The sequence below is a fragment of the Prionailurus viverrinus genome, unplaced genomic scaffold (genome assembly GCF_022837055.1).
Source record: "Prionailurus viverrinus isolate Anna unplaced genomic scaffold, UM_Priviv_1.0 scaffold_35, whole genome shotgun sequence".
Taxonomy (NCBI): Eukaryota; Metazoa; Chordata; class Mammalia; order Carnivora; family Felidae; genus Prionailurus; species Prionailurus viverrinus.
In genome coordinates, this window is record NW_025927605.1 from 2,356,480 (window position 1) to 2,370,761 (window position 14,282).

The 14,282-nt window shown below is 48.3% G+C and overlaps 1 protein-coding gene across 3 annotated transcripts in view; it reads left to right on the top strand.

The window, feature by feature from the left end:
* EZH1 (enhancer of zeste 1 polycomb repressive complex 2 subunit) overlaps positions 1-14,141 on the top strand; it is a 30,533-nt gene extending 16,392 nt beyond the window's left edge. For all 3 annotated transcript variants that reach the window (XM_047845566.1, XM_047845567.1, XM_047845565.1), the window contains 13 exons: positions 311-474; positions 859-950; positions 4,091-4,271; positions 4,770-4,966; positions 6,473-6,564; positions 7,457-7,497; positions 7,992-8,117; positions 9,171-9,349; positions 9,866-9,961; positions 10,372-10,453; positions 10,908-10,988; positions 11,403-11,487; positions 11,764-14,141. In XM_047845566.1, the coding sequence (XP_047701522.1) occupies positions 311-474; positions 859-950; positions 4,091-4,271; positions 4,770-4,966; positions 6,473-6,564; positions 7,457-7,497; positions 7,992-8,117; positions 9,171-9,349; positions 9,866-9,961; positions 10,372-10,453; positions 10,908-10,988; positions 11,403-11,487; positions 11,764-11,824 (1,477 nt within the window). In that variant the 3' untranslated portion in view covers positions 11,825-14,141. The remainder of the gene's footprint in view (positions 1-310; positions 475-858; positions 951-4,090; positions 4,272-4,769; positions 4,967-6,472; positions 6,565-7,456; positions 7,498-7,991; positions 8,118-9,170; positions 9,350-9,865; positions 9,962-10,371; positions 10,454-10,907; positions 10,989-11,402; positions 11,488-11,763) is intronic.
* Positions 14,142-14,282: the final 141 nt, after the last annotated feature.

Here is a 14,282-nt window from a genome sequence, read left to right on the forward strand (position 1 = left end):
CATTGTTCATTGGCTTTGAAGTAATTTCGGGCAGCGAACTTCTAAAATTCTGCATTTTTCTGGAGAGTTACTCCAGCGCCATACTTTCCAAATCTGTCTCTCTCTTTGCTTGCAGACATGTGCCCAGCCCAGCACAGGTGCAGTGGCGCACCCACTTAGGTATACGCCACCCTGCCATCAGCAAGCCCCGTAAAAAAGCTCCCATGCTCCGTTGGCCGACCGTACCTGGATGACTGTCAGTGCACGATCTGTACTTTCTCAGTGAAGACGTTTCCTTGGAAGGAATTCTTCTCTCTCTTTTTAAAAATAGGTACCGGGAGCTGACGGAGATGTCAGACCCCAATGCGCTTCCCCCTCAGTGCACACCCAACATCGACGGCCCCAACGCCAAGTCCGTGCAGCGGGAGCAGTCTCTGCACTCCTTCCACACACTTTTTTGCCGACGCTGCTTCAAATACGACTGCTTCCTTCACCGTGAGTGGGGCTACTCTGAAATACTCTCCTGTTCTCCATCCCCAACCACTGCGTCCTTCTGTTTATTTTAGTTAATCATACAGAGTCCCTGGCTTCTGACCTGACGCTGGTTTTACAAAGGGCGGGTTCTCTATTCACTTGTACCGTTGCGGTGCAATGTGTTTCGCATGGTCAGGACAGAATAACCAGCAACATACGAGTCCCTGAGCACCTGTTAACTTTGAAAGGGTTGTGTTGATGTCAGAAATGATTACATTTTGCACACCTTGATGGTAGCTGTTTATATCTAAATTTTCCCACCATGGCTCCTTAATTGGATTTTGTTCTTCCCCATCCTGCCAAGTGGATGAACCATTGGAAACAGGACAGTTTTGTGTTTTCCAGCTTTTCACGCCACCCCTAATGTATATAAACGCAAGAACAAAGAGATCAAGATTGAACCAGAACCATGTGGCACAGACTGCTTCCTTTTGCTGGTATGTTCTTTTTTTTTTTTTTTTTTTTTAAGTTTTATTTATTTAACTAATCTCTACATCCAACCTGGCACTCCAACTCATGACCCTTAGATCAAGAGTTGCACGCTCCGCCAACTGAACCAGCCAGTCACTCCTTGCTGATATGTTCTTAAACTGTTCTGCCATTGTTAAATCTGTTGAAAATTGAGCAGGAAATGGCCCTTCAGTTTCCTGCTCCTGGGAATACAAACCAGATGAGCCAGTATGTAGCACTCTGGGGGGTCACAAAGCACAAATAAAACAGGACTTCTGCTCTTAAGGAGCTCCCAAGTACTAAGGACTATGAAATTAGTCTCGTGGCGTGAGGAGGGCATGTGTGTATCTGTAACGGCATTTTCTTTGCTGTCTTCTTTTAAATGCATAGAAACATACGAGAAATAACACACGAAAGCACCCATGTCTTATTGTAAGGTAAACAGCCAGATGGGCCCTTCCCTGATGGACAGACTTTATGCGGCAGCATAAATTCTCCTGCAGTACACTTAGAACGAGAAGGGAATAGGTTCACTTGCACCAGCCAAAGACACAGTTTTGCTTTCTGCACACTACAGTGAGCTTAGGTAAAGAATGAAATACCTTGATTTCTGCTACCAATTAAAAATAGGTTATAGAGCCAAGTGCCTTTGGGACCATCTTTAGTGGGATAATAGAAGAAAAGATGGTAAAAAGTGCCCCTGGGTATACATCTGGAAAATGAGCCATGTGATAATAGCAAAAGAGTAAACAGACTTTCTCTACTTTTTCCCCTATATGGGTCGACTCCTTCCTGTGTGCCAAGTAGCATGCTGGCCCTTAACATATATTATCTTACATTCTTGCTTACGGACAACATCCTGAGGTGGAGAAACTATGGGTTATAGAAGCTACGTATTTTGTCCAAGATTTGTTAATGTCAGTGCTTTGGCAGTAATGAAATTCAAGCTCTGGTCTAGCTCCAGAGTCCATACTTTTTAAGTTATTCCACACTTAAAAAAATTACACTGTGTTATATCAACACGAGCATTTATTTTTTTATTCTTATATATATATTTTTAAAGAGCGTTTTTTTTTTTTCTTTAATGTTTACTTATTTTTGAGAGAGAGAGAGACAGAGTGTGAGTGGGGGCGGGGCAGAGAAGGAGACACAGAATCCATAGCAGGCTCTAGGCTCTGAGCTGTCAGCACAGAGCCTGACGGGGTGCTCGAAACACAAAGTGCGAGATCATGACCTGAGCCGAAGATGGACGCTTAACCTACTGAGACACCCAGGAGCCCCTTATTTTTATTTACTTTTTACTGTTTATTTTTTTGAGAGAGAGACACACACAGAGTGCAAGCAGGGGCAGGGCAGAGAGAGGGAAACACAGAATCCAAAGCAGGCTCCAGGCTGTCAGCACAGAGCCCGATGTGGGGCTCAAACCTACGAACCTTGAGATCATGACCTGAGCTGAAGACTGAGCCGCCCAGACGCCCCAACACCAGCATTTATATAAGTAAAAAGACGTTGTCTTTCTCACAGCAATTACCCTGAGACCCTGTACATGTTTCAAAAGATGCTGTCACTGCCCAAAATGTATGTCTATGTGTGTGTGTGTTTAACTTACAGAACTGTCTGTGCACAGTTTTTCTTTTATTGCTTTTTAGAAATCAGTGCATGTTTCACACATAATGCTGGACTGTTTTTCCCTTAATCTCGATCATGGAAGGAAGGTGAAAGATATCTTCTTAGATTTAATGATAGTTTTTCCATATTTGCTTCGTCCCTCTATTTGTATATGCATATCTTTTGCTGAGCAATTTGACAATAAGTTGCAGACATTGAGATACTTGTTTGCTAAGTATTTCAGCATGCACTTCCTAAAAATACAGACATTCTCTTATATAACCACATTATTACACCTAAAAAAAATTCGGAGAATTTAATAATATCATCTGTCAGTTCCATATTTAAATTTTTTCAGCTGTACCAAGAGTAGCTGGGTTTGGGTTTTTTTGTTTTTTTTTTTAACCAAGGTCATCCAGTCATACATCATATTTGGTTATTATGTCTTTTCAGTCTCCTTTAGTGTCAAGTAATCACACCATTTTTTTTCCTTTTTGAAAAATCCAGGCTCATTGTCTAGTAGGATACTGTCCCAAATTCTGAATTTGTGGTTTTCTTCTGGTGTTACTGAACTTGTTTTCGTATCCTCTATTTCCCATGAACTAGAATTAGCTCTGGAGCCTTAGTTATATTTATGTCAAATCTTTTGATCACGAATACATTGTAAGTGATGCTGTGTACATCACATTGTAGGATGAGCACATTCAGTTAATTTTAAAACTTCACATTCAGTTAATTTTAAAACTTCACTTTTGGAATTTCCTGTAGGGCCTACAGGATATTAGTCTGAATATCCTTAGTAATGGCAAACCTTTATCCTTTGCACGTAGATTTAGTTTTCAGAAACGGCTAGAAGTGTTTGGGAACCAGGTCTGGTGAGAAGGTAGATGATCAAGTTGCGTGATAGTTATTGGGTCTTTTTTTTTTTTTTTTTTTTTTTAAATAAAGCATAGCTATAAAGTAATGAAGCAGTATTCTTCCAAGTCTAATAAACTGACTTGGGAGAAGTAAGTAGTGATATTGGACCAATTTAGGGACTGCATATTTTATTATTGAAACAGAAGCAGTGCAAGTAGAATGAAAAAAACAGTGTGGCCAGGGGATGGGGAGCCCTCATTCTGTACCCATTCTGGAACAGTTAGCTACATATGCTCGAGCAGGTCCCTTCCTCTCTGAACCTCATTTCCTCTTCCACAGGAGAATGTGTTCTCAAATTCCAAACAGCTAACATGCAAATGAGTTTTAGACGCAACTCACTGGAAAGTTGAAGATGCACAGATTATATCTGTTTTAATATTACTTTACAAGGCAGCTCTTCTGTGAAGAGGTATAAATTTGTAAGTTTTAGAATGCTGGTTAAGCAGCTCTTACACAGTCACACTTACATAGCACAGAGCAAAACATAAACAGTGTCATTGCACGTAAGCACAGGCGTTGAAGAAGGGGGTTTGTAATGATGGGATCAATATGGCGACCCTGGGCCTGTTCCTGTCTCCCACCTGTAACATGTACATTGCAGGAAGGAGCGAAGGAGTACGCCATGCTCCACAACCCTCGCTCTAAGTGCTCCGGGCGTCGCCGACGAAGGCACCACATGGTCAGTGCTTCCTGCTCCAACACTTCAGCCTCTGCTGTGGCTGAGACTAAAGAAGGGGACAGTGACAGGGATACAGGCAATGACTGGGCCTCCAGTTCTTCAGGTACACTGAACAGAAAGCGATCCTTTCTTCCTATGCAAGGCCTCTGGGAAACGCAGGATCACTGCCTAACACTTAACGTTACTACTTTTTTAACATGGTTAGTTCTTCCTTTTTTTTTTTTTTTAAAGTTTATTTATTTATTTTGAGAGAGAGGTGGGGAGGGGCAGAGAGAGAGAGAGAGAGAGAAAGAGAGAATCCCAAACAGGCTCCATGCTCTCAGTGCAGAGCCTGATGCAGGGCTTGAACTCTTGCACCATGAGATAATGACCTGACCCGAAATTAAGGGTCGGGCACTTGACCAGTTGAGCCACCCAGGCACCCCTAAAGATGGTTAGTCCTTTCTATGGCTTCGCCTGTTGGCAGTAGAGACAGGGAATATTTTGATTCCTAACTATTCTGCCATTTAAAGCAGAATGATGTACTTCGGTGTATATGGCAAATGACTGATGACGACTGCATTCTCTCTCCTCCTGTTGCTCGCATCTCCTCCTCTCTTAGAGGCCAACTCTCGCTGCCAGACCCCCACAAAGCAGAAGGCTAGTCCGGCCCCCCCTCAGCTCTGTGTAGTGGAAGCACCCTCGGAGCCTGTGGAATGGACTGGGGCTGAGGAATCTCTCTTTCGAGTGTTTCATGGCACCTACTTCAACAACTTCTGTTCCATAGCCAGACTTCTGGGAACTAAGACGTGCAAGCAGGTACTCTCGGAGAGGAGCTGGGACAGGCAGGGCCCTCCTTTCATCCACTGCTCTGTCAGCCCTTTTGCCATCTTGTGTGGCCTGTCTCAAAAGGAGCTGTCTTAGGCTCAGTCCCTCATGAGCAGGTGCTTCTGAGCCACGAGGCAGGTTCCCCAAACATGGGACTGTTTCTGCAGATGCCAGGCCTAGCCATGCTTGGGGAATCTGGTCTCCTCCTTGCTGAATTCTCATTTCTGTCTCTAGCCACTATCTGACTCTTCTGGGTGTTTCTGCCCTCTCTTAGCTTTTTGTTGTTGTTGTTGTTGTTGTTGTTGTTGTTGTTTGTTTTTGGTTCCTGCCTTTCTTTCTAAATGTGTACCCCTTTCCTAAAGGGACCCCCAGGTCTTTCTGGGGATCTTCTCATCTGGCCTGCTCCTGCTTCTGTAGCTGCCGCGGTCACCCCCTCTGTCAGTCTCCTCGGTTGCTTTCTTCTCCAGATGTTCTATCGCTAGCTTTTCTAATTGCCACCCCCAGCAGCTGGGCCTGGACTTCACCCTGCTCACTCAGGCCGTTACTAGAATCACAATTTGATAGCAGCCACTGATGCTTGGAGGCCGTGGGACCTGATGTCCCAATCAGTCTCCGCCTGACTGCAGTGACAAGACAGACTAAAGAACAGGGTTCAAGGAGCAGTTGGATGTTAGGGCCCATCCAATAAGAAAGGAATGCTCGAGCTGAGCCATGCTGCTTAGCAGCCTGACTTCAGGAGGAGTCTCTGTGGCCTCTTCTTCATGACGCCTCTACTTAGAACATGCACTAGAACCATGAATGGAAGTGCCCTTTCATTTGGAGCTCATTGCCTATTTCCTTGAGGCAAAGGTTCTTAACCTGAAAATCTACAGAATTGTGGGCAAAACAATTTTGCCTGTATTTTCCTGAGAAGAAGATTTGTAGTTTTCATGGAATCTCAAGAGGGCCTATAGCCAAAAAGGAGAGAAAAAAAAAAAACCAAAAAAAGCCAAAAACGAACGCTATCAGGGAAGAAGCATGTTGGCAGCGAACCAGTCTTCCAGAAATGCTGGCCTATGAAAATAGACAAGGGTCTGGCCTCTTCATACCAACAGAGGGAGCTAGCGCTTAGCCTGTCTTACACTCGGTTATGCAAGGGACCCAAAGTTGCCCTTCCTTAGAAGAGACAGATAATGTTGGTAAGAATCATTCCATTCAGGGCTTGGTAGGTAAAGGTGTAGATAAAAGCTACTGACCAGGAGAGCTGTAACTGTGCTCAGTATTTCTCTTTTCTAGAGTCAGGATAAATAGTTAAGAATTGATGTCAGGATGCCAGGGCCAGTGATCTGATATCTCAGTCCCACTCTGTGCCCCTCCCCCCGCCCCCCATTGAAGAGATGCTCAGTCAGCCGCCCTCGAGCTCTCCAGAATGCTCCCAAGCCCAGCGCCTGGCTGGCTCACTTATCTGACCACCTGGCTCAAGAAGGAGTGACAAGTCCTGTTGGATTTCTCTTCCAGGTCTTTCAGTTTGCAGTCAAAGAATCACTTATCCTGAAGCTGCCAACAGATGAGCTCATGAACCCGTCGCAGAAGAAGAAAAGAAAGCACAGGCAAGGGTTGGACAAAGGACTTTCTGTTCCCTGTGCTCTGACCTCCCCTTGGACTTCCCAACTGCCTCCCTCTTGAGTTTAGCATTGCACAACTGAGGGCCAGCCTTCTCAGTGCTCCCTGTGGGTCTGTGACTTGGACCAGCCCTTCCTTCTCCCATCCCTAGATGCTGTGGACTGGGAGATAACCGTCTGCCGTCCCTTTAAGCTCCTGGCCAGTAGGGTGAGAGCTGGCCTCGTGGCTCCGCCCTGAGGCCATTTCTCCTCATTGGGTGGTTGGTGACCACTGTTCTCACTTCTCAACTCTGACCAGAGTTTTTCCTTTTGGCTCTTGTATTGTTTTTTCTAAGTTGCACAATAACACCGTCTTTTAGCTAGCCTTTGCTAAGGGTTGGAAGGGTTTTTTTTTAATTCAACATTCTGCCTGCCTCGGTTCCCTAATGACTATCACCTACTCAAGGAAGGAACTGACACCAATTCTAGATATAGAAGGAAGTCCCTGTGGCTTCTGCCTCTCGGTTTGTTCAGTCAGCAGATTCCTGAAAAGTTCCCACCTCCCCATCCTGCAATTCTTCCACATCTCCACCTCCCCAAAGAGAAGGAGGGAGGGAGGGGGGAGAGGGAGAAACAATAGCGTCATAATAGACACAGAGGGTTGGGTTTTGTGTTTGTTTTTTATACATCTTTGTTTGTTTTATATTTAAATCTTGAAGCATAGACCAGCTGGACTCCAGATGAACTCCGGCTTCCATCTAGCAGGATAGGGGCCTCTGGTGGAAGGATTCGGGGAGGATCCTCCCTGGTGATCGAACCACAGTCCCTCAAAGCAGGCCATGTTGTTATTTACCCAAATGTGCAGAGCCATGACCCAGGCCCATCCGCCTCTCTTTTCCAGGTTGTGGGCTGCACACTGCAGGAAAATTCAGCTGAAGAAAGGTAAGTTGCACCAGGGTGCTCTTCGGCAGTTCAGCGTGAGGTCTCACCCCTGTGGTCACCCGCCCGCCCCACCTACAGCCGCTCTTGTTGACCCTGTACTGCTTCCGCAGATGGCAGATTTCTCTGCAGCAGCTGAGAACAGCTCAGCTTCTCACTGCAGCTGAGCGCACCTCTTAGGAGGTAGAGCTAGGAGCCTTGTGGTCTCTGACTTTCATAGCGCGCCATCTGCCAGGTTCCAGACTTCGTTTAGTGTTTGGAATGGGCTGCCCTATAGTCCCAGACCATTTCCACACTCTCCCCACAAGGCAAATCACCCCGTTGTAGCTGACAAAGAACCATCATCTCTGATGGCTTCTCACTTCAGGTGCTAAAACGTGTGTCCAAGATCATGACTGGGACAGCCTCCTCCAGTCGAGACGATCGGGCAGGTGGGAGGGAGGGCGGTAAGGGGCCCCGGGCACAGCAGTGTCCTGGTCTACTCTTTTCTCTCCTAGATAACTCTTCCACTCAAGTGTATAACTACCAGCCCTGCGACCATCCAGACCGCCCCTGTGACAGCACCTGCCCCTGCATCATGACGCAGAATTTCTGTGAGAAGTTCTGCCAGTGCAACCCGGACTGTAAGTTTCCACTGTTTTCCCCTGTGGTCCTCCCGAAACAGTCAGCCACCGTGCACCCCAGGTTTCCCTCCTCGCCCATGCCCCTTGCTGCCCCTGGGCCTTCTGATGTCCTCTTTGCCGTGTTCTAAGCATTCTGCAGAGGAGACAAGATCCTTAAGATCTGGAAAAGTCATTGTTTTAAAAACCCATAGGTGTTTGATTCTGAAAGCAACAACTATACAGAAATCAGAAACATTCCCATCTTTACCTTGCAGAGAAGAATTCAGAAACGTGGGAATTTTCTCCCTTAAGGTGCTGTCACAGACCTCCTTTTTTAAGTGTTGTTTTACAACATGTACAGGTTACAACACTGCGTATGCCCATCTTAGTTTAGTATCCGGAGTTTTACTGTCAGGTCAGTCTGGATGTCAGCAGAAGTAAGATAAAGGCTAAACATGCTTCTCTTTGACTTCTTATCACACTGCGCCCTTCCCCACTCAAGGCTGAGAAGTTCAATAGCAGCCTCCAGAGCCTGCAGAACTAGGTGCCCAGGCAGTTGTGCTGGAAATACCTCCTAACCCATAGCAGATATCAATCTTAGCCACAGAAGAGAGGTGCTTGTGCTGGGGAGGGCAGTGGGTGGAGGAGGGTGGCATAGAACGGATGCATTCTGTTCTCAAAATGATTCTTGTTTTGATGGTGATGATTTACCAGTGAAAAGCACTGATTTCATTTTCTCTGGGCCCCTAACCACCTCCCTTCCAAATTACACCAACAAGAGGAAGGAAGAGCACTGTTGAGGAATCTCTAGGAAACACATCTCCATAGTCAAACTTGCTTTTTTTGACTCCCAGGCATGAATGTTGGGAGGCACTCCACTTTCTCAGGAAAGAGAACAAACAAACAAACAAAAAATTGACTATACGAAGCAAGGCAGCTTCTCTCCTACTTGCCAGATCTCCCTGAACACATCACATGTACTTCTTTGCTGACCCCTGAGTCGGACCTGAGCGCCAGCTTAGTCTGCTACTTTTCCTAACCCACCCCTCCCTCCGCCCCTCTCCTCCTCCCCAGGTCAGAATCGTTTCCCTGGCTGTCGCTGTAAGACCCAGTGTAATACCAAGCAGTGTCCCTGCTACCTGGCAGTGCGAGAGTGCGACCCCGACCTGTGCCTCACCTGCGGGGCCTCGGAGCACTGGGACTGCAAGGTGGTTTCCTGCAAAAACTGCAGCATCCAGCGAGGCCTCAAGAAGGTGAGGGTTTTTCTTAGGACTGCGAGCCAGATGGTGGAGGGGAAAAGACTGAGTATTCCCCGGCAGCCTCTTTCCATTGGTCCCTTAGGGGGTTTCTACATGAAAGGGCTTGGTAAATCCTAAAGGACACACACGTACTGAGATAAAGAAAGTTTGCTGTCCCGGTGAGGAGTTAGGAAAGTGACCCCTGACCTGGCCAGACTAAGAGGAGCAGAGAGGATGGACGCATCATGGATGTTGTCTGTACTTGACCCGTAGCAGTGACTCCCTAGCGACTCAGGTCCAGGAGGTCCCCGGGCCTAGAGGAGGAGGTGTCATGTTTCCTTTCCTCACCTCCCTTTGCTGTTTTGCCTCTCCCCAGAACAGAATGGCTTAGACCTTTTTCTGTTTTCAGATCCTCTTAACAGTTGCTAGTTCTTTCCACCCTGCCCACCCCCTGCACACGTGCACATCCAGTACACACACCGCCCACTCACACATGCCCTGTAGTCTGAGGTTTGACTCCCTCTTCCCCAGCACCTGCTGCTGGCCCCCTCAGATGTGGCCGGATGGGGCACCTTCATTAAGGAGTCTGTGCAAAAGAACGAATTCATTTCTGAATACTGTGGTGAGGTGAGTGCTATCGGTTTGGACCACATTCCTTTCTGGGGAGATACTGATGAGAAACCCTGATTTTCTGTGGGCCACGCTTCTGTGACTTACTCTCTAAATAACTCAGCTGAGTTCCCGTGTGGCTTCTTGGGGGATCCCACAGAAGTGTTTGCAATCCTGAGATAAACCACTCTTCTTAAAGTCTTTGCCAATTCAGGCCACACAAAGGGGTGGGCGGGGAATGCTCTTCAGTCTTAATACTGGTCAGCCTGGAGGGGCTTAGATAGAATACAGTAACTTGAGCTCTGCCTCCTGTGACTCTCATCAAGCGTGTGTGTGACAGTGCCCCCTCCCAGTCCTTTCTGAGGGCAGGGTACCATGCCCTGAGCAGACAGCCTTATCCCCCGATTGTTCCTTATCTGTCTTTGCAGCTTATCTCTCAAGACGAGGCTGATCGACGGGGGAAGGTCTATGACAAATACATGTCCAGCTTCCTCTTCAACCTCAACAATGGTAAGGAGTCTCTTTCTCTTGCCCCATGGTGGTCTCAGGCACGTCTCTCTACCGGATTGCCCTTGCTGTAGTCCACGTTCAGATCAGCTGTGATTTCTCCAGCAGATGCGCAGAGGAAGGTGGGGACGTTGAACCTCAAGACACCACGAGCCACAGTTCACTTGCTTTGGGAGAACCCGCGTTTCTGGGTTGTGTTTATAATCGGAGCACTGAGCACTTACACCTGAGAAATCTCCCTACCCAGTAGATGGGAAGAGGGGATCTGTAATTCCAGCAAAATGGGGGGACCCAAAGGGAACGCGCCCACATGAGGCTGCATTCTTATGCTGCATGCTGCTGGACTTCAAAGTCCCCCACTGGATTATTTCTGTTACTATTTAATTGATTTTAAGACCAGGTTCGAGAAGCTGTGGATTTGCCTGATGAACCCATGATCTTTCTTTACGTTATATAGATTTTGTAGTAGATGCTACCCGGAAAGGAAACAAAATTCGATTTGCAAACCATTCAGTGAACCCCAACTGTTATGCCAAAGGTGAGTTCCCAGTGACCTGGGAGGTAGGGTGGATGATGGATGCTTTATTTACTATTGTTTCTATCCATTATGTGTCTTTTTTCATTGCCGAGTTATTTTTTTATCCAAAGACAACCATGCTTAATGTCTGGTATCGTTCTGCGTCTCCGTCTCTATTTTGTTAATTGGCTCTCTCACTGAATACATGATAAAGATTTTCCCACAAACAAGAATATTTTAAAGATAGGTCTTTCCCCACATCACCAGCCCGAATAACAGATCTAAAAGCAGAGAGGGAACTGTCTTTACTGACTGCTTTCAAACTCCACTTTATTTATATTTTCGCTGGGAACTGGGAGAAAATCAGCCCAGAACCTGCCGATTATTGGCTTGGAGCTGACTAGGAACCTAGCCTTGGTTTTGTCCTGTTTGCAGTGGTCATGGTGAACGGGGATCATCGCATTGGAATCTTTGCTAAAAGGGCAATTCAAGCTGGTGAAGAGCTCTTCTTTGATTACAGGTGAGGCAGCCAGAAATGATCCTTGGGAGGTAGCTCCAAAGGCAGAAGGGTGGCTGTTAGAATTGATTTGGGGGCATAAAGTGGGCGATACAGATGAAGGAGAGGGTCTTGTGGTGGTCAAGTCTTTCCCTCTGTTCTGCTCCCGGGTGCCTTGCCCCAGAAGCGGGAGCACTGTAAACTGCTCTGAGAGATGGGGAAGCAAAATAGAGGGGATTCTGTCTGTTCAGTCACAGAAGCCTTGACAGTAATCTCATTCCTCCTCCTGTCCCGGGACAGGTACAGCCAAGCTGATGCCCTCAAGTACGTGGGGATCGAGCGGGAGACTGATGTCCTTTAGCCCTCCTGGGCCCCACGCCAGCGCTTATGGTAGCAGCATTGTCTTTGCTCTCATGCACACAGCACCGCTGCTCGACTTTCCTGCACTACGTGTCTCCCACACCGAGAAACCCCCCACCCACTCCCTGCGCAGCGAGGCCTCCGCTGTGTTCAGTGGGGACAGACTGTCTCAGTGAGAGAGGAGACAGAGGCAGCTAGGGCTGGGCTCCCCAGGAGAGAGCTGTAGAAGCGGGAGACCGCGTCTCAGGCCTTGGAGGAAGAGAGCACAGGCTGGGGGTGGGTGGCTCAGCGTGGTTTCTTGTCCGTTCCGTAGGTCTTGGGCCTCAGCAGTCAACCTGGGCAGTTCCTAACAAGCATTGGCCTGTAATTCTAACTTTCCAAGTCAAGGGTCCTTGTCTAATTGGGTCGCCAGCCTGTGTCTCTGTGGTAGGTCGTAGGACCGGAGAGGATGGGCTAAGTGAAGTTTGGTACCTGGAGCTTACGAGTGGCCTGGGTTAAAGGCAAGCCTGGCGGGTGGCACAGACTGAATTCAGAGGGGAGACGGGTCACCTTACTACCTCTTCCCTCCTGGCGGGGTTCACATTGAAGGAGTGTGGGTTCTGACTATAGAAATTCAATGCTGGGAGAAGGAAAGCTAAGTGCTGTTCTTCCACGGACAGAGAGTGAGAGCCATCCTGATGACAGCAGTTCAGCTGCTAAGCTTGGGGCCCAACAGGCTTTCAGAAACCTTCTCTGTACTCTGGAGATGGATGGATAAGTTTTCAGATTCCTGAAAGCAGGTGCCAGCGCCCTGTCAGCTCCTTCCAAAGCTCGGGCTTGGCGACCGCAGGCAGGCATCGTGCTGCTACTGAAGACGCACAGGAGGTATGCCGGGCCAGGCCGGGCGTGCGCGCTCTGGTCCTGGGTATGGAGGCCGTCTTCAGGCCTTGCATTCCCTTTAGAGGCCAAGCCCATGGGGCCTCTGTTGCTTATCTCTTCCGGGTAGATGGGCGAAAGCCTGGACTAGAGAGGGGGAAGGTTGTCAAGGTGATTTACTTTCCTGTCTGTAGCACCTGCTGTTGGAGAGGGTGAGTTGACAGCATGTGTTTGGAGATGGGTGAGGGGCTCCCAAGTTGCACGTGTTCAGGATGGCACCACGCTTGCAAGTGCACACTGGCGGAGGGTATTTGAAGTGTTGAGAAGAAGCAGGCCAACCTCCTGTGCCACTGCATGGTGCCGTTCTCTCTGGGATTCTTGAAGAGCAAAGCACTTTATTTCTTTGAGAAGGTCTGTAGCTGAGGTGGAGTTTGAACTGAAGTCTCTGGGATCCCTGCCCAAATCCCATTCCTAAGGGAAAGGGAAGGAGAGGGGGTTGGAAGATTCCCCTCCCGTTCTGTCTCAGCTCCGGGTGGAGGCAAGAGGAGCTTCCTTGACACACAGGAAGTGAATGAGGATGGGGCCAGCTCTAGGAGCCAGCCCTGTGTCTGTGGCTGGCGTGCTGAGCTGACAGGGAATAAGGAGCATTGTGCTGGGTAAAAAGGACGTGGCAGTGACAGGCTGGCCTAGGGAATATCAGCATAGGGAGCAGGCTTCTCTTTTCTCTAGGGAATCCAAGCCTTTCTTCCTCAGTCTGTACTGACCACTCCCTTCCTCCATCCCTACTGGCTGTCCCACGAAGCAAGGAGTGGGGTTCCCTCTGGCCAAACCCGTCGCCTGGGGATTTGGGTGGGACGTGCACACACACACACTCACATCTCCACGCGCCACACTTGTGAGCACTCATGCACTCAGCACTGAGCACACACCCAGCCAGCTCCTGACGGAAGCCTCTTCCCACCTGACCGGCCAGCCCCGCCACCATTCCGAAATCTGCATCTGCTGTGGTTTGTATCCGTTGTGTACCGGGGATGCCCTCTAGCCCGACTGGGCTCTGAAGTACTCGTAAATTATAGGGGAAAATGAGAGACAAATGAAGAAGCAGGAGTTAGGTCTGTCTGAAAATGGGGCTGGCTGTGAGGAAATCATGGGGAAAAAACTACATCCAGCCACTGAGAGGCTAGATTGACCCCACTCTTCCCTCAGCATGCAGAACCCTGTCCTTCCCAGTTTCAGACCACTGATAATCCTGTTCTGCCAGCATTCCTATTTTCCCTGCTGTCCCCCACGTTTAATGACGGGTCTCAACCCCTCCCCCCAGACATGGTTGATGGATGGAGCAAGGTGGTGGGGACTTGGGGTGGGGGAGGCTGGTATATGTGCGGCTTTATCGCCAGTGAATTTCACGCACTTTAAAGTCCTGTGGCTTGTGACCTCTTATCTGAATAAAGTGATAGAGTCCATTTTGGCAAGTTTTGCCTTGTGTACTTTGGGGCTGGAAGGATCCAGGGATGGCAGCACAGGGGCAGCTGGGGCTAAAGCGTTAGCATTCAGATCCCCTCCGGTCCACTGAGATCTGGGGTTGGGGGGCAGGTGGTGAGGAA